Source organism: Balaenoptera physalus, assembly GCF_965194825.1.
Source record: "Balaenoptera physalus genome assembly, chromosome: 7".
Taxonomy (NCBI): domain Eukaryota; kingdom Metazoa; phylum Chordata; class Mammalia; order Artiodactyla; family Balaenopteridae; genus Balaenoptera; species Balaenoptera physalus.
In genome coordinates this window covers 122,887,709-122,908,554 of record NC_138886.1, presented here as the reverse complement: position 1 = coordinate 122,908,554, position 20,846 = coordinate 122,887,709, and the positions used below count along the sequence as shown (strand labels likewise).

At 40.1% G+C, this 20,846-nt stretch overlaps 1 protein-coding gene and 1 long non-coding RNA gene across 3 annotated transcripts in view; one reads left to right on the top strand and one right to left on the bottom strand.

The window, feature by feature from the left end:
- SPOCK3 (SPARC (osteonectin), cwcv and kazal like domains proteoglycan 3) overlaps positions 1-20,846 on the bottom strand; it is a 450,312-nt gene that overhangs the window by 291,275 nt on the left and 138,191 nt on the right. For both annotated transcript variants that reach the window (XM_082468990.1, XM_082468989.1), the window contains exon 3: positions 12,605-12,650. In XM_082468990.1, coding sequence (XP_082325116.1) covers positions 12,605-12,650 — 46 coding nt within the window. The remainder of the gene's footprint in view (positions 1-12,604; positions 12,651-20,846) is intronic.
- Positions 1-20,846, top strand: part of LOC309664131 — a 354,258-nt gene that overhangs the window by 311,854 nt on the left and 21,558 nt on the right. The gene's annotated exons all lie outside the window — the stretch shown is intronic.

The following is a 20,846-nucleotide window of genomic DNA, read 5'->3' as shown; positions in this document are numbered from 1 at the left end:
GCTCTACAAGTGAAACACTGATAATTCTTTTTAGTATCATGACCACAATCAAGAAGGTATGTTTTTTGATCAGATTATTTAAAATTAAAAAAGGAAAAGTAATTATTAAAGGGGGGGGGCATTTCAATGTTACTCTTTTAAAAAGGCTATCTTTTATGCTGTAGAAAATTGTTTTAATAACTGAATCCAGGGTGTGTACTCCTTTTTACTACTCCATAAATGGTACTTATAAGCCTAATTGATTTCATCTTATTAATTACAAATTGTAATGTATGCTGCTTAATATAATAAGGAACACTGCTCAACCCAATATCATTACCCTAAACTTGTCAAGGAAGAAAATTTTTCACAAAATCTCTCAAAATAATTATTGTTCAAGGGTATGAAGCCCAAGAATTTCTGTGACCACTCTAGCTATTAAAAAATACTATAAAATGGACAAATACTTTACGTCAGGGCAAGAATACTGTTTTCAAATAAATAAAAGTAGTAAAAGTTTACTAATTTTTTTCAAAAGAAATATGAGAGAGAGAGAGAAGGTAAAATTCTAAACATCTTATATTACTGTGTGTATAGGTTTTACAGGTTTTTCATTCAGTTTCACAATTTTTTGAATTAGAATTTGTTCCTAATTTTTGTTTTAATCAGAGGAAGACACCTGTAGAATGGTTGTGTCTGGCACGAGGTAAGTAGCCAGCATTCCTCAGCTGTGACTCCAGCTCACGTCTCGGTGGCCCAAGCAAACATTCCCCACAACTGGCCATTTATCTCAGCACCTCAGGGGCGCCTGGGCAAAGTCACCAAGAAACATGCTGCGGAAAGAGGAAAATATAAAGTCTGGGGCAAAGGAGCAAAATTAGTGATCTATAAAAAATTTATATAAAATATTTGTGAAATGTCAGAACTAGAAGCAACCGTGACCATGACATTCCAGGGTCTCGTGATGAGCAGCCGAGGATTCTCATCTAAAATATTCATTATGGGGCTTCCCTGGTGGCGCAGTGGTTAAGAACCCACCTGCCAATGCAGGGGACATGGGTTCGAGCCCTGGTCCGGGAAGATCCCACATGCCGTGTAGCAACTAAGTCTGTGCACCACAACTACTGAGCCTGCGCTCTAAAGCCCACGAGCCACAACTACTGAGCCCACGTGCCACAACTACTGAGCCCATGAGCCACAACTACTGAGCCTGTGCTCTAGAGCCCGTGAGCCACAACTACTGAGCCCACGTGCCACAACTACTGAAGCCCGAGCACCTACAGCCCGTGCTCCACAACAAGAGAAGGCACCACAATGAGAAGCCTGCTCACCACAAGGAAGAGTATCCCCCGCTCGCTGCAACTAGAGAAAGCCCATGCACAGCAACAAAGACCCAACGCAGCCAAAAATAAATAAAGCCCATGCGCAGCAACAAAGACCCAACGCAGCCATAAATAAATAAATAAAATAAAAAAATAATAACATAAGATATTCATTAATTTTAAAAGTGATTCATTAAACAAAAACTCCTACAAAGAGTATCATATTGGTTAGTTTCTAATATTCCAATAATTTTCATGTAGAAGAATGAATTTATTCGCTCTCGATCATGAATATAGGACCCCAAATTGGACATAAGGAAAAAAAATGTTTGTTTAACTTAAGAAGCTGCCTTCACATAGTAAATGCCTGCTTGGCAAATCTGAGGAGAAAGTCTTGAGTCCAGGCTGGACCCCAGGCTCCCTGAGATGCAGGCATTCCTCAGCTGTGTTAGTGACGGGGCACAGGCACCTCTGAGTTTCAGCGCCAACACTTCAATAACCTAAGAACACATGTACTTTTTGTTTTCATTTCGGCCACGCCACGCGACATGTGGGATCTGAGTTCCCCGACTGACCAGGAATCGAACCCAGGCACCTGGCAGTGAAAGCGCGGAATCCTAACCACTGGATCGCCAGGGAATTACCAGGAATTCCCAACACGTGTACTTCTTTCCTCCAGTGCTTGTAAGGAAGTGAGGTGGGAATCGTGGTCAAGAGATTTCAAGGAAAAGTACTTCCAAGAAAGTATTCCACAAAGGCTTTCTTATGTCGTTAAAACATTTTCTTGCCTTGCAGATATGCTGTAATTGCTCCTAAGAAATGGAAATACACCCACTGCAAAAATCCTTGCACTTGTTGGAGAATAATTACATAAGTGAGTTTAAAAATCTATATTCCTCTATTCTAAAATTAGAACACAAGTTACAAACACCTCCTTTCCTTGGTAGTGGAGCAATTCTAAACAGGGTACCATGTATACTGGATGATCGCTAGCTATCGCTGTGTCATCCTGATAGGGACAGAGTAAAGGGACAAAGTAGGTGATTAAATAGTTAAGCCCACTAGGGGATCGTAAGTAGAGAAAAAAGTATGGGAGACCCTGTGAGTTAATGATCACTCAAGAAAGCAGGCTTGCTTAACAACAAAACCAAGCAACAGAAGCACGAGACCTGCCCCCAGACAATAAAACCATGGTGCACTGAAACCCACATCCTGCCCGGTGAGCTCAGTGAGTTAATATTTCCTAGACACGCTCCTCTGTGCACCTTAAAAACAAAAATAAAGGAACAAGTGACATTATACCGAAACCTGAGAGGATTTACCATATTTTAGCATACGTTACCACCCTTCTCCTAATTTAAATAGTGCCATGACAGTCCTGGCTTGACCACGTAGGGACAAGAAAACTCCCCCACCTGGTGTGGAGGAGGAGATGATGATGGAAGCTTGATGTCTACTCAAGAATGAGGAAGAAGGTGGTCTTCTCTCCCTCCCCACTTTTCCTTTGATGATAAATATTTAGCCCACTAAATTCTAGGGGCAGCGCTGGATTGCTTGCTGGCATTTCTCACGAGCGTCCTACACTAATAAATCACTTCTTACCTATCACTTTGCCTCTGGCTGAATTCTTTCTGCACCCAGACATAAAGAACCTAAGCTCCTCGGACCCCCCCTCCCACGCCTGCCCACACAGCCTGCGGTTTCAATCCCTACCATGTCTTTTCATAAAAAATACATCTGAGTTGAGAAACAGAACACATGCATACAAGACTAGAAAGAGAAAAGGTCTCAAACCCACTAACAGGAGACTTCAGACCCAGCTATGCCTACTAGCTTTGTTACCTTTACCAACTTCTCTCAACTTGTTTACTTTGTAAAGAATGTATCTACTTTTTAAGGCTGACACATAGGCAGTGCATGTTCACTGGTAACTATGATTCTAGCTTTGGGGGTTTCTTGATTCCCACAATCCATTCTCAAACTCCTTTGCACCTTCTTCTGGCACCAGATCTGAAAAGGCAAAGAGGTTATTTAAAATTCCCTGACATTTTTGATTGCCTTCAAAAGAACAGCTGTTTTGACCATAAACTTCTCAGTAGTGCAGAACAGAATGAGGAAATGAGAGGAGTTATTTTGATGTCATTACTTGTACCCTGTGATTCTCATATGTATCTGCATAAAATAATAAACTGTAGAACTTAAAGCAGAAATATATACATATCCATCAGGAGGGATATTGTTTTTTAAAAAAACACAAAATAACAAATGTTGGTGAAGATGTGGAGAAATTGGGACACTTCTGCATTGCTGGTGGGAATGTGAAATGATACAGCTGCTCTGGAGATTAGTATGATGGTTCCTCAAATAATTACCCATGGAATTACTACAAGATCCAGCAATTCCAATTCTGGGTATATACTCAAAGGAATTGAAAGCAGACATTGAAACAGATATTTGTATGCTAATGTTCAGAGCTGCATTTTCACAATAACCGAAGTGGGGAAGCAACCCAAGTGTCCATGAATGGATCAATGGATTAACAAAATGTGGCACGTACATAATACAACAGAACATCATTCAGCCCCAAAAAGGAAAGGAATTCTGACACGTGCTACAACGTGGGTGAACCTCGAGGACGTGACGCTAAGTGAAATGTCAGTCACAAAAGGACAGACCCTGCATGATTCCGCTTACATGAGGGCCTTAGAGGAGTCAAATAATAGAGATAGAAAGTAGATGGTGGAGACCAAGGGCTGGGGGGGGTGGGATGGGGAGTGACTGTATAACGGGGTCAAAGTTTCAGTTTGGGAAGATGAAAATATTCTGGAGATGGATGGTGGTGATGGTTACGCAACTGTGTGAATGTATTTAATAACAGTGAACTATACACTTAAAATGTGTAAAACAGTAAATTTTATGTTATGTATATTTTATCACAATTTTAAGAATTAAAACACACACACAAACACACAGGAAGTGCTCCAAATCTGTCCCAGATAAATTAAATCAAACATTCAGGGATCGAGCCCAGGCAGCTGCATTTTAACTGGGTGCTTAGTAATTCTCATGTGAGGCAGGACTGAAAATCACTCCTTTATCCAGGGGAGGATTCCTGCTTAAGTATCATTTCCTGTATATCTCTAATGTTTTTCAACCTTCACAATCTTATTAGTAGGTTAGATTAACAAGGTTTGAGATAAAGATATTATTTCTTATGTATCAGAATAGAATACCTTTGAAGTGAATTTGATCAATCCCTCGCTCTAAAAATCTGATTCACAATTTACTAACACATAAGGTCACTGAAAAGAAATAAACAGAATTCCCTTCTTGCCACCTATGCAGGCTACTGTGATACGAACCAAATGAAGTACCATTAATCTTGACTGTATCTTATAAATTAAAAACACAGACCAGATCTTTATTATTCTATGGAGAAAAAAGGCACTATCTGACATAGAATGAAACAATCTAAGATTCTTGATTCCTATATTTTATAGATTTTGGTATAAAACAAAATAAATACTATTCTTGTATAAAGAAATCAAAATTGGATGGGGAGAGGAAGTACTTTTCTCACTTCAAAGTCCTGTGTAGTTGTATGCTCTGACACAGGGTAAATGAAGACGCCCTGTTGGTTTCTACGTTGAACACAGGTTTTTTTGCAGGTTTTCCAGAGGGTTCTATAAGCCAAGGTTGCCAACATGTGTGATATAACTAACATATGATGTAAGAGGCATGGTTATTAGTTAGCCCTTGAAAACCCTAACAAGTACTCTGTCTAAAGTGATAAAAAAATCTGAAATCAACTCTTGTGTGTTGATCAAATAAAGGTTCAGATCAAATAACGGTTCAGAATTTACATTTTTAAATGATTGGAAGCATTTAAAAATATTGTAATCATATAATCAACTTTGCATATTGTCCCCACTGAATTTCAATTCTGGGAACACCAATTTTTCTACTAGAAAAGTGCCCAAATACCACAGCTCATGAACTAAATAGCATCGGGGACCAGTAAGCCTCTGCTGGGAAGCAGGCCAGCCCGGCCTGTGGTCCAGACCACCAACCAACATCTTCTCAGAACATGAAAAAATTATCCTCCTGGAACAAGTGAAAGTTAAAGGCATCTGGGAGAGAGACAATTCCTACAGGTGTCACCACATACATGCACCTTCAAGAATATGGGGTTGCATTTTAAGAAGGGAACGATGAGTTTGTGGGTGTATTTTCCCAAACACAAGTCTTCTTCAATTTCAGAAATAATTACGGCCATAATACTCAACAGCTCTGTTCACTGAGGGGAAAAAAAGCTCCAGATGACGCCTCCACAGCTTTCCCTTTGCAGCCAGAGGTGGTTGCAGAGGATACCTCAGGCTGTGACTGTGGGAATATGTGAGATGCTTTGCAAATGAGGAGGAGAAATTAGGGGAATCGGGTAAGTTCTGAGACCTGCTCCTGGAAAGACAGAAGCAGTGGATAAGTGTACAACTAAGTCTTCTTCTCAGCTCCCCACTCCCAGGCAAGGATGGCTCATGCAGACACAGAGCTAGCTGCCCACGCTTATCTTCCGCAGCTAGATTTTGAGCTGCTGGCGTTTAGGAATGGTGTCCTAGCCCATCACCTCTTCAGGAACGTTTGTTTAATTTAAATACAACTTAAGCAGCCAGTAGGAGTCAAGCTGCCCTTCCCAGAGAGGGCCAGGCTCAGAAACAGAGCACAGCGCGAAACTGCGGTGACAGACAGATGCTGATGGAAGCACAGCTACACTCCTGCCCTAATTCCACATCCCTGGTAATCTGCACCAGGAGGGGGAACACATCAGTAACAGGGAAACTGATCTGCCTGAGACCTCCGGATCTATTAAATTCAGCTTCTTTATGTAATTCATCGCACGGTAAGGACCAAGTGGAGGGGTCTCAGCTGGTCTGGAAGGTAAAACTGGGGAAATATAGAAAACACATTTAGCCTGAATCTCTTTCATCTCGGGGCTCCTAGATATCAAAGGCTGGAGAAAAAAATTTTGGGATAAAAGGTGATCCTTAGAGACACAGCACTTCGGGACAAGCAAATTCTCTCAACAACTCTCAAGAACGAAGGCTAAACATTTCAGCAACTTGGCTATTACCTAAATTAACCCCCAACCAAAAACAAGGCAGGAAGAATGTAGTGAAAAGGAAAAAAGTGACTATATTTTAAATCTACAGCATATTTATCTGAGGCATTTATTAAATTATTTAAAATGCTTATCATGCTGCCCCTCTAGGTTCATTCCTGAACTACCCCTTCAGTTTCTCATGGCAAACACAGAATTTTCATGCCATGTTCAAGAAGGTGCACGTCCTCGTTAAAACTATTTTTCAGGCAATTTATGTTGTGTCAACTAATGAAGTAATGGCACAGAAAATTCTAGGTAGAGAAATCAAAAGCAATTTATTTATGGCATCAGTATACTTTCTTTTACTTCAAAGCAAGTTCACTATCACCAAAATAGTTTTACTTTAATTCATTTAAAACCATTATATTTTTTCCAAAACTCTTACTATTTTAGTGGTTTAAAATAAGTGGGAATGTTCTGATTAATTAAAAAAAGAAACTCACATGAAATGGAAAATGTCACAGCAAAACCGGAAGGCAAATAAGCTATATGTGAACAATCAGTTGATTTTTACCTAAAGGCAAGTTTGCAGGTGCCAACATGTGTGTTTGTTCAGTGTGTAACTATGTATCCATGTTGTGTATGTATGTGTGGGTACATCTATGGATATACATAAAGAGGAGCTTTGCGCTCAGAAATTATGCCATTAATATTATGAAATATTAAGTAACATTTAAATTAGTGGTATTTTGCATATTTTGTGGAACATAATAGAAATGGAAGTAAAATATAATTTTGAATGAATATGGTAAAAATTATACAAACATTATCAGAAAAATGTTATATGCTAACGTAAATTTTTCTTTGTACTTTTTAGAAATATGCAAGACCCCCAGTAAAGATACTGGGGAAAATCAATTTATATTGATATGATATTGATGTCCATAAGCCAATGGAAAATGTGATATATTAAAATTTAAAACACTCATAAAAAGTATTCTGAATTATGTTCAACAGCTCAATCACTTTGAAAATGATCCTTAATGGAAAATTCCTTCATCAGAAAGAACAAGAAGCATTAGAAATTAACATATTTCAAGCATCTATTCTAGCCCAATGATGACACTATCTATCTTATTCAAAGCCAGGTGAGAACAGGATGATTTTTCTCACTCCTCACTATGGTCTGCAAATGGGTTGGTTAATTTGACTCAACACAAAAAAACAAAACAGAAAAAAATACATGCAGCTCAAACTAATTTTCCCCGTCTTTCTTATTTTTTGAATACAAAACTTTCCCATGTATATTTATCAACTATATGTTCAATCGATCAAAACCTGACAGTGTACAAAATATCATTTTAAATACAGAAACAAAGCTAACAGCAATATGTCTAAGCTCAGTCAAGTAAATACTTATTCTTAAAGCACAACCTTCAAAATTCCATTCGTATGCCATTATTTCATCTTAGTGCTACCATACGAGTGACAGCACCTCCTAGCAATCAGGAAATGGGGTGCAGGGGTCACACTGCCTGGACCCAAGGCCAGGTGCCACTTTGTAGGAATATGACCTTGGCAGGACCCTCAACGCCTCAGGCCTCATCTTCCCCATCCACCCGGCAGGGTGACCATGAAGATTAATGAACTAATGTAACTCATATACTGAATACTTAGAAGAGTGACTGCATACAGGACACTTTACAAACATTAGCTATCATCATGCCTGAGCTACTCTCTGCTTGATAAATACGGTATTTTCACAAGTTATTAGGTTAAAAACTTCTTCAAATAGTAAAGTACATCAGTCTTACCAGTACCTCAGGATTTGGAAGCCTCTCTATAACGATCTCTTTTTCTTTTTAAACAAGAGATAAATTGCAGTGTAACACATATTCACACATACAAATGAGAAAAACAAAGCATCTTATTTGTCACTGGCTACATCAAGTATGGCAAATTTAAGTGTTAACATCCGTTTCATAGATAACTCCAATTTTTCAAGGTTTATGATTCCACAATAAAAACTCATTTCCCAAGAAAGCATGCACAGATACCTCAGTCTGCATTTCATTGCAGGCATACCTCAGAGATTGTGGGACCGGTTCCAGACAACCACAATAAAGCAAATATTGCAATAAAGTGAGTCACATGAGTTTTTTAATATAAAATTAAAAAGAAAAATATAAAATATATTTTATATGTAAGATATTTAAAATATATAAAAGTTATGTTTACACTATACTGTAGCCTATTAACTGTGCATTATGTCTAAAAAAAAACAATGCACGTACCCTAATTAAAAATACTTTTTTGCTACAGAATGCTAACCATCCTATGAGCCTTCAGTGAGTTATGATATTCTTGCTGGTAGAGGGTCTTGCCTGGATGTTGGTGGCTGCTGACTGATCAGGGTGATGGTTGCAGAAGGCTGGGGCGGCTGCAGCAGTTTTTAAAAATAAGACAACAAGGAAGTTTGCCGAATCAACTGACTCTTCCCTTCATGAATGACTTCTCTGTAGCATGAATGCTGTTTGATAGCATTTTACCCACAGGAGAACTTCTTTCAAAATTGGAGGCAGTCTTCTCAAACCCTGCTGCTGCTGCGCTATCAACTAAGTTTATGTCACATTCTAATCCTCTGCTGTCAGTTCAGCAGTCTTCACAGCGTCTTCAGCAGGAGCAGATCCGTCTCAAGAAACCACTTTCTTCGCTCTCCCATAAGAAGCGGCTCCTCATCCATTAAGGTTTGATCCTGAGATTGTAGCAATTCAGGCACATCCTCAGGCTCCACTCCTAACTCTAGTTCTCCCGCTGTTTCCACCGCATCTGCAGTTCCTTCCTCCACTGAAATCTTGAACCCCTCCGAGTCATCCATGAGGGTTAGAATCAATTCTTCCAAACCCTGTTAAAGTTGGTATTTTAAGCTCTTCCCATGAATCATAATGTTCCTCTTTGATCCATGGGCTGCAGAATAGATGCTGTGTCGGCACAGCGGATATGAAAACGACATTAATCTCACTGTACATCTCCATCAGAGCTTTGGGTGACCAGGTGCCTTGTCAACGAGCAGTAACATTATGAAAGGATTCTTTTTTTTTTTTTTTTTTTTGAGCAGCAGGTCTCAACAGTGGGCTTATAATATTCAGTAAAGCATACTGTAAACAGATGTGTTGCATCCAGGCTTTGTGGTTCCATGTATAGAGCACAAGCAGAGTATATTTAGCGTAATTCTTAATTACGGGATTTTCAGAACGGTAAATGAGCATTGGCTTCAACTTAAAGTCACCAGCTGCATTAGCCCCTAACAAGAGGCTCAGCCTGTCCATTGAAGCTCTGAAGCCAGGCATTGACTTCTCCTCTCTAGCTATGAAAGTCCTACATGGCATCTTCTTATGCCACAGAAGGCTGTTTCGTCTACACTGAAAATCTGTTGTTTAGTGTGGCCACCTTCATTAATTATCTCAGCTAGATCTTCTGGACAACTTGCTAAAGCTTCTACATCACACCTCACTGCTTCACTCTGCACTTTTATGTTATGGAGACAGACAGCTTCTCTCCTTCAACATCATGAACCAACCTCTGCTAGCTTTAAGCTTTTCTTCTGCAGCTTCCTTACCTCTTTCAGCCTTTACAGAATTGAAGAGAGTGGGGCCTGGATCTGGATGAGACTTTGGTTTAGGAAATGTTGTGGCTGGTTTGATCTTCTATTCAGCCACTAGAATTTTCTCCATGTCAGCAAGAAGGCTGTTTCGCTTTCTTAGCATTCATGTGTTCACTGGAGCAGCACTTTTAATTTCCTTCAAGAACTTTTCCTTTGCTCTCAGAACTTGGCTCACTGTTTTTGGCCTATCTCGGCTTGCTTTTTTTTTTTTTTTTAATCTCTATTGAACTGTAGTTTATTCACAATGTTGTGCTAGTTTCAGGTGTACAGAAAAGTGATTGAGCCATATATGTATGGCTGAATATATATGTGTATATATATTATATATATATATATTCTTTTCTAGATTCTTTTCCATTATAGGTTATCACAAGACACTGAGTACGGTTCCCTGTGCTATACAGTAGGTCCTTGTTGGTTATCTGTGTATATGTTAATCCCAAACTCCAAATTTATCCCTCCCCCCACCCTTTCCCCTTTGGTAACCATAAGTTTGTTTTCTAAGTCTGTGAGTCTATATCTGTTTTGTAAATAAGTTCATTTGTATCTTTTTTTGTAGATTCCACATATAAGTGATATCATATGATCTATTTGTCTTTCTCTGTCTGACTTACTTCACTTAGTATGATCATCTCTAGGTCCACCCATGTTGCTGCAAATGGCATTATTTCATTCTTTTTTATGGCTGAGTAATATTCCATTGTATATATGTACCACATCTTCTTTATCCATTCCTCTGTTGATGGACATTTAGGTTGCTTCCATGTCTTGGCTGTCGTAAATAGTGCTGCAATGAACATTGGGGTGCATGTATCTTTTTGGATTATGGTTTTCTCAGGATATATGCCCAGGAGTGGGACTGCTGGATCATATGGTAGCTCTATTTTTAGATTTTTAAGGACCTTCCATACCGTTCTCCGTAGTGGCTGCACCAATTTACATTCCCACCAATGACATACCTTCCTCACTGGGCTTCATCATTTCTAGCTTTTGATTTAAACTGAGAGACTTGTGACTCTTCTTTTCACTTGAACACTTAGAGGCCAATGTAGGTTATTAATTGGCCTAATTTCAGTATTGCTGTGTCTCAGGGAATACGGAGGCCCAAGGAGAGGGAGAGAGATGGAGGGAAGGTTGGTCGGTGGAGCAGTCCAAACACACAACATTTATTACATTTATTGTCTTATTTGGGTGGAGTTCATGACACCTCAAAACAATTACAATAGTAACACCAAAGACCCCTGATCACAGATCACCATAATAAATACAACAATAATGAAAAAGTTTGAAATAAGGTGAGAATGACCAAAATGTGACACAAGACAGGAAGTGAGCAAATGTTGTTGGAAAACTGGCACCAATAGACTTGTTGAATGCAGGGTTACCACAAACCTTCAATTTGTACACACAGTATCTGCAAAGTGTAATGATGTGAAGCATATTTGCCTGTATTTTTTCATTGCCTCTCTTTTAGTGCCTTTCGCTTGACTTACAGTAACCAAATCAAAATCATTTTTATGTAAATCCCACAAATTAACACACTGGATAATAACAGTGAAATCATGTGAAGTAAGGAACAAAGAAAGTAATGTTACAGGAGGGGCAGGATGTGAATGGCTGTTTCCGACTGAAGGTTAATTTCCATGTTGACCACAATTCCTTGTCCATCCCAGCTGGTCCCCACTCAGAGGCTGGCTGAGGTAGTGTTCATCCCAAATATTAGGAAACACAGCACAATACTGTAAAGCTTCCTTTAATGGCATAGTATGGCTCATTTAAAAAAAAACTTCTACTTTTAAGTAATACTGCTTCATGGATACCATGTTATGTAAGGTTACTACAGCCGATGTAAAGTAGAAATTTCTTTTGTTTCAAACTTTAAAAGGAAGAGACTGGTTCTAATAGTGTACAGTTTGGTAAACAAATCTGTTTACTTACATAATTATGACTGCATTGAGATCAGGCATCTCCTGCACCCAGGGAAGGGCTTCCTGTCCCGTGTGTGTGTCCTGCCCTCCGTCTCAAGGGGACCAAACAAGACTACAAACTGCGAGTACAGTTTTTCAATATAAGAGTTTTCCTTTTGGGTCTTACTAAGACACCAGCTGAGTCTATTTACCAGTCTGCTCCATTTTAAAGGAAACCTTTTATTTACTGAAAATGAGACAGCAAAGCCATTTGTTTTGAAATTCTGCAAAAATAAATCTCTTTCCTAGTGAAGGTACTTGAATATATCTGAGAACTGGATGAAGTGACTTGTATCAACTGATAAGAATGGACACAGTAAAGTTCAGAAGCCTAAATCAGACAAATCAGATATGATTCTAAAAATGAGAGACACCTTGACAAATCATGATACCTAAGTAACTTATCTCTAACTATAATATTCTGAAGTGAAAATAATTATGGCATGAATTTTTTCCATTCATCTAAGCTCTCCTATTTAGTATTTTAAAATCTAACCAGGCAATAATATCATGTTTAAAGTTCAGTGATCGCAAACATGTAAAAACATTTATTTTAAAATAATGACATTCTTACCCCCATCGAAGGCCTTTCCTGGACTCCAAGTGCGGAAATAATCATCCTAAGGAGAAAAATAATGTGAATTGAGTGTCTATGAGTAATTAAAATGTAAAGATTCATATAAAATCAAAAATAAAATGTGAAATACAGAAGCTGAATACAAACCTCTACTTCCTGCAATGGCAAGCAGTAAATTATAAAAAAATAAACAAACAAAAAGAAAAAAAGGAACAAGAGAAAAACAATAGTTATCAAATGAGAATACACTGTTAACACATTATAGAAATATCTTTCAGTAAATGTGTTCATTTTCATGGCAAGTCAACATTTACTACACTGTAAGAATTTAACTGTTTTGGTTGCCACGTCACCTAAATATTATAATGCGATACTTTCAACGTGCAGTATAACACACAATTACGTGAAGCTAATAAGCTTATAAAAGCATCCACCGGTTTCCAATTACACAACTGCATTTTGCACTAGTACATGAGTAAATGGACGGGGGAAGGGGGGGATAAATTGGGAGACTGGGGTTGACATGTATACCCCAGTATGTATAAAATAGATGACTAATAAGGACCTCTGTATAGCTCAGGGGACTCTAATCAGTGCTCTGTAATGGCCTGTATGGGAAAAGTACCTAAAGAAGAGTGTATCTATGTATGTGTATAACTGATTCACTTTACCGTACACCTGAAACACAGCATTGTAAGTCAACTATACTCCAATAAAAATTAATTTTTAAAAATACATATGCTATAATTAAATATGAAATAAATAATAAATAAGGAAATTGGGGCAAAGAGAAAAGAGCCACATATTTGGCTATAAGATTTCAAGCAAACAAAGTAAATTGAACATGAGATTCCTGTTCAATTAAATGTCCCTGAGATAATGAAAAAAATTACTTTCTCCTCAAAAAAAAAAAAAAAAAAACAAAACCAGTAACTGGAACGGTTACCATAGCAGGAAACATACCAGGTGACTCTGCAGCGGCCCAGACGCTATAAATATACTTTATGAACATCAGGCACAGGCAACTGAACATCTAAGGAAATCATCAAAATGCACCGGGAAGCTTGAGAAAAAATGCGCACCTAATTAAATCTCGCCTAAAGTTTCAATCTTTGATATGGGAAAGAATCATTACATTTACTGTATATTTAGTACATTTGACCATAAAGCACAAAAGCGGGGCAACGGATAGTGCACAGAGCTGAGGCAACTGACTGACTCAATTTTATTCACCGTTTTTACCTAAAAGCCTTGTAAAGGCACCTCAAACAGATCATCTCTTATGCAAACAGAACCGATTTCACTGTTCAAATTAATAAGCTATTTCCACCATCATAAGCAAGAGAAGTGCACTATGGGAAGCTCCTTGATGAAACAGTCCCCAGCCCCAAATCCTAACCCACCAGAAACCTCAGAATGTAGGGAACCCAGAAGGCCAAGCAGAGATTCTTTCAATCTTCTTCTACCCTCTTTGCTAATATCCTCCAGTGTACTGGGAGGGAACGTATAGAGCATTTTAATTACAGAAATAAATATACTTCCCTAATTGATTTATTGAAAAATTTTAAACTGTTACAAAACTTTTTCCTTATTGTGACGAGTCACTCATTACCACCTTTTTCACCCCCATCTCTCACCCTCAAAGGAAAGAAGAAAAGAAAAACCACAGAAGACACGTCTGTCGGTCTTCTATTTATGTTGAGATAGGGTTATAACAAGAGAGGGGGCATTTTAGGGCAAAACACGCTGACAGGTTCTGCACTAAATTATCCAGAATTAGATGAAGGATGGCTAACACCACTGGATAATTAGACAAATACTGATTGCTTAGTCTCATCTTAAAATCTCACTTTTAAAAAAATTACAGCATGATACAAATCTTGGGAAACTAGGTTTTCAAATCAAGTACCTACACTCAAATTCTCAAACTTCTCAAAGATCACAGCACACTCGTGTAATCACTTTTTTAAGTTACCGCTCACTGCGTGGGGAAGACGCCTGTCTTCCATTCCAAGCGTGGAGAGGGTTGGAATTCTCCTGAAACACAGGCAAAGCCAGACTCTGGCCCCTGGTGATGGCTCTGGAGATGCAGACCTGAATTTGAAGTCTGGCTCCACCACCTAATAGCTGCACGAGGCTAGAGAAAAAGATGGTCTAAACCTCAGATGCTTGTACTAAACTCGGAAAAAGAATACCTACCTGTCTGGTAAGGGTGGTGACGGGATGAGTTACAAAAATGTAAAGCACCAGCCCACTCTTGGCAAGAAGCAGGTGCGAAAGCATGTTTGCCAGTCAGAAGGACTAAGGTCATCCCTTTAGTGTCTGGTCAACATCACCACCAGACAAGTTGTCATGACTGCTGACAAAGTCCTGTAGTTTTTCTGTTTTTTTGTAGAAAGAGCTACGGACCCCTCATCACATTTTTCAAAGTGATGTCCACACTGCAACCCTCCCCCAAATGTCAGATGTGAGATGCAGAGAACTTTTTCAAAGCCAACATTAATGACTGTGGTTAATGCCAGAAAACAAGTACTTCTGCTGTCCCCTCAGACTTTCTGAAGCGGTACAGCTACCATGGCACCATCCAGAAAGGTGCGGGAAGGTTTTTACTACAATGGTGACTCTGGGCTGCGGAAAGGCTGGCACAGGAGTGGGGCTGACACTGAGGCCTGATAACATGACAGCATCACGCCTGCCACGACACAGAGTGTTTGAAATACTCAACATTGTACCGGTTAGCAGGAAGTACGTGGACATATAGAGAAAACAACGCGATGGCAAAAGCGAACCTCGACAACTTAACTGAACGTCCTTCAGAATAACATGATCACACTGGCTTAATCTGGGATCAGAGCTATAAAAAAAATCTATAATCATAATGTACAACATGACCTGGCTTTTTGTTATGTCAAGGGCATCACGGACAGCTGGCCACCTGACATGGTACAGAAAAGCAAAGTCCTTCCCCTATTAGCTATTTTTAGATAGTTTTCTTTGTGTTCCCATATCACTAGACTTTTATTTTTCTGAAAATGGTTTCACCGCATTAAATCTCAGGAATGTTGCCAGGATGAGAAATCAAAGTATTTTCACATAAAGTGTTCATTCAGGCGCAATTTCTTTTGTCTCAAAAAGCTTTAGTGACTATTGGGTATTCCCAGGCTTCAATTTAGATCCAGAATAAGCCAACTGGGGATTTAGAAAACAACTCAGGAAATGCCCACGACTAGAGAAATTCAGGTTCAGATGACGGATACCAAGCCCGAGGGTCCCACTGGGCAAAGCTCACGCTCCGGAGCTTACACCGTGAATTATAGGGACAATCAGAGTTAATTCTGCACCTTTTCCAATTTCTTATATTGAAAGAAATAATATTTGACAGTTTTCCCCAAAATGTGGTCTGCAGAAGAAAATTTGATTTCTGTATCCTGTGATTGAAGCCTTTTCCTTGTGGTTTTAATGTCCTATTTTTCCTGATTTTAAATAAGATAGAGCACAGTTTCTCGCCATCACTGACACTTTGAGCAGATAATTCTTTGTTGTCTGGGGCGGGGGCAGGTGGGGGGATGGCTCTGTGGAGCATTGCAGGCTGTTTACCAGCATCCCTGGCCGCCACCCACGACAGGCCAGCAGTGACCTCCCTCAGGTGTGGCATCGAGACTGTCACCGAATACTGCCAAATGCCTCCTCGGGGGGAAAAACCACCTACCCGAGGACCCGTGATGTAGAGTTTTTGGGAAATACAGAAACACAAATGAATCAAATTATCCTACAGCAAAGACCTGCTAACAGGAACAGATTTTTCTTCACACATGTTTTACTATATTGAGATAATACTGTATGTTCAATATTATATCCAGATGTTTTGTGCATCACTTTATTAAGAGCATTTTACAACTGTATTAGTATGTTTTGTCAAAATACTGAACGTCTCACATCCATCTGTGTGGATTCACCATCCTTTAGTTACTTCTTCATACGTCTGTGCTTCCATGTTGTTTATCATATTTTATAACAAATCACTCATACGTAAATGTCTAAGTACTTTCTTATACATTCAGAATATATGTTTCAGAATAAAAACCATGCCCAGAATATAGAAACTAGTTTCCCATGACAATAGCTGGTCGGAATCAGCCTTTGAAGTAGGTGGGAAGGACCAGTTTATATCCTCAGATGAACTGTCTAGATCATTCACTCACTGCTGCATTTACGGTGATTAATTCTCCCGATGCCTGAAGGCATCACAGGGACCAGGAAACTAGGGCGGGGATTACTCAGCATCCTCATGGGTTCCAACACGTGATCAACCGGGAAAAGGAGAGACTGGAAGCTCCAAGAGCCCCCCGAGGGCTAGAGCTGAACGTGAGCTACACGCAGGCATCATATCGCTGAGCCACCCAACCTGCCCCCGAGGCCACGAAGGTTTGCGCAGACAATGGGACCTTCCTGAGATATGTATCTGAAAATTGCTAGCAGGGCACACCACCTTTAAATGATAATCAGTAAAGATTCTATTGATGACTACTGGACACAACTGTGTCCTACATTCCCATAAGTGTTCTGTAATTTATATTAAATAACTGGCATAAAGGATTTTTAAGCTATAAAAAAAAAAGTATTTACAAGATTACAAAATGGGACACGGAAGATAATGCTTTTGGAGACATTGTAAAAATAAAATAAGTGCTAAAGTGATGGTTATCAACGGTGGGTAGTTCTGAAACGCCATACTCATAGCCCCAAAATATGACAGTCCAGTTTCAGGTGGGGTATAGGATTTTAGGGTCAACCTACACCAAGATCGTTTAGGCGATAGTATTTCCATAGTACTTCCCTTCCCCACCTGAAGTCTGCTATCAGAGTATCTAGGATGTCATGTGAGACCTTTGTTATTAGTCATCCATTTGGAACACACACACACACACACACACACGAAACACACTCATGCATCTATGTCAAAATATATACATATATATAAATGTATACATATATATTTTAAATAGATGAGTCTATTATAGAGATACATTTCATTAGTGTCTGTCTAAAACATTTAAATGACATTTAAATAATATTTCAGTCATATGAGACAACTCACAGGCAGCTATGTTTTAGCCAATCAGCTTTGCCCCTCCCCCCAAAAAAAACCCTTGTGGTATGAGATTGATAAGATTTCTTTCCAGATTTGCACAACTACCTATTTATGACTATGGAAACCCAGCAGTCTTAGTCCAGAGACAAAGTAAATAAATACACATCTCTGGTATTACCCACTATGTGCACTGACACTTATTACAGTAAGTGTCTTTGGGATAAACTCTCCCCTGAAGTGATGGTGTCAGGACAACAAAGAGAAAGCCCCTCTCGACAGCTGTCTCTCAGTCTTGCTTTTAACTGACAGTCCCACCTAGATTGCATCTTTTACTCTAAGGCATTTATAAGTATATTTCATTATGTTAAGAATTTACATGTTGTATTTCATTAGTGATGCACTATTTTAAATGATATAACAGATCCAAGACTGCCTGACTTGATTTGAAATGGTTGAATCTGCAGTGTAAAATGTGGGTCAACCATGAATAGGAACTGAAATTTAGTATAAGAGAGAAAAGGACTTGATGTAACAAAATCTTGTAGCTACAAATCCCAGTACAGAGCACTTGGGGGACGGGAGGGGGCGGATTGGTGACACAACCAACCTCCAAAAGCAGTAGTTTTTTATCAGTGATGTCATTCATATAACAATTATGTTTCAAATATTTTTATGAATTATGATGAAAAATGAAAGCCTGAGAAAATTTCATAAATAATAATTAGGAAGACAAAGATAAACTTATCTTGGTACAAATTTTCAAATCCTAGCTTGACAATTTCAATGAATGAGTTAGAATAAAAAAATGTGAAGAAAGAAAAATAGAGAAATATATAATAGGACATCGGGGGCCCAAGAGTGAGGTTTCTGAATAAGAAAAGCCTATATTTAAACCCTGTATTTACCAGTTACTCTGATGTTTCAATTCTGACCTTAACTGTTCTTTTCTGAAAATTGAGACTAGTAAGCTCAATTAAGCTGAGGAAGATTAAATTATTAAAATATGCAAAGTATGAATATAGCTTATAGCTCACAATAAGCACTTAAAAATTGGTACCAGTTATTATTCCAGCCAGAAAAACTTTCGAGTAATTGTCACTTACCATTATGATGTTAAAAATGACTATCTTTCTTAAAGTGACATCATATGAAAATCGGATTTTTCAGTAAAACATGTGGAGTTGCTGGGGGAAGCCTGCAACCTATGGGAGGGCCGAGGGAAAGGCCTTTGGAGTACTGTGACCCCTGACCTCCGAAGCCACAAGCACATCACGTGACCTTATTCACCATCCAATGTTGTATCAGAGACTCAGGATGTGTTTTGTTCAATCCTTCCAGTAAATATTTACTTTGCTTCTAGTAGATGCTAAGGAAAAAGAAAACCTAGTGCCACGTGGCCTGGGACTTCAAGGAGCCCAGAATCTGATGTGAGAGCCGCCTGCAGTCCAGACGGACTCTGTCTCAGAGAAAGCAAGCAGATGGTCTGCAGTGTAGGTGAGAGGTCTTCACACGCTCGTGTAGGACACAGAGACCCGAGCGTGAGCCCACCCGGCTCTCCGAGGATCACCCTGTCCTCCCAGGCCTCCCTCTGCGAAAGGGCATCGGAGCCCCCGACCTGCAGGAGGAGGTGCCCATCGGGGGCTTTCCTCCTGGGCATCCTTCCTTCCCGTCACTCCCAGGACAGGTGCAGGGCATCCCCCGCCCCTAGCCCAGCCTGGCCCCGTAACCTGCTGACCAACAGAACCTGGGGTGGTGGTGGGGCTGGTCCACAGGAATCCATCATCAGCCACGGGGAGAAGAGCCACCTGCCCCTCCCCTCCTGAATTCCCAGACGGCATCCAATCCATCATCAGCCACGGGGAGAAGAGCCACCTGCCCCTCCCCTCCTGAATTCCCAGACGGCATCCAATCCATCATCAGCCACGGGGAGAAGAGCCACCTGCCCATCCCCTCCTGAATTCCCAGACGGCATCCAAGATCAGCCACCATCACTTTCTAGGGACTCAAAGTGATATCGGGCTGAGCACAGTCAGAACTCAAAAACGTGAGAGAGAATAGAAAACTGTGGCATATTAGCAAATAATTAAGAGCTGGAAGGCCCCCCAAGTCATACAGTTAGTTAGTCCTGAGGATAAAAAGGTACACGAGCTCTCCACCTCTGGCTTGGTAATGTGCCTTCCCATACACAGAATCCAGAACCTCCAAAGAGCCCCTGTTGGCAGAACTGAAGCTGCAACCCATAAGGTAAACCCTTACAAGGTCAGTCCCACTGGGAATCTGATGCTGCATGATGGGTTTGGCCTTGGAACGGGGCCACTGGACCTGCAGCAGATCCAGGGGCACGTCCCAGGGTGTCCTCCACATCCTGACTCTGTGTGTGGGTATCAGTCTGTCCTCTGTCCATTCTTCCCTGGGACTGCCCTGCTCATCCTCTGACCCTATTTCCCATCCTGGACTTTCCCTGCATCCCCTGCTCCCCATCGATCACTCTGCATCCACACCCACTCCCCTGACATTGCAGCCTGGACCCTCTGGCCTCTATTTGGTTAAGTCCTCATTCCCAGCAACGACCACGACCACCAAGAGCTTTTCCACAAGCCGGCAGGAGACAAACGACTTCCTGGTCACCCTAATAGGACACAGTCATAGAAGCATAGAGACAGAGAGAGCAATTTGGGCCCCTAGTCATCTTCCGGGAAAGAGAGATTGGGCCAGAGTTTCCACAGTGAAAGATCTGTGTATTCCCAAGGAGCAAGTGAATCAGCAAAGCGCCTGCATTTGGGGAAAACATAAAAGACAGGAATACACCCGATTCTGAACTGTTGTACAATTGTACTTTTGGATTCAAACCTAGAGAGTGAAAGCAAAGATAAGTATAAGCTATTGCTCTACTTATTAACAAAAGCTCTGTTAATCTTTGTAAATGTCCACAGAAGTCAAACAGTATGATGACACCCGTGTGGGCCTATGCTGAGGGCTGCCGAGGGAAGTTCCCTAGAATTTCTGTGATTTGCGATTACATCCCCCAAACCCTCTCACACTAAACTTTAGGATTTCCCAACTAAAGTGACCTCTTCTTGTTTGCTGTGTTTCAACAGCTCAGGGAACTCACGAGGCACTGCTAGTTGTATAAGCTCAAGAACAGCA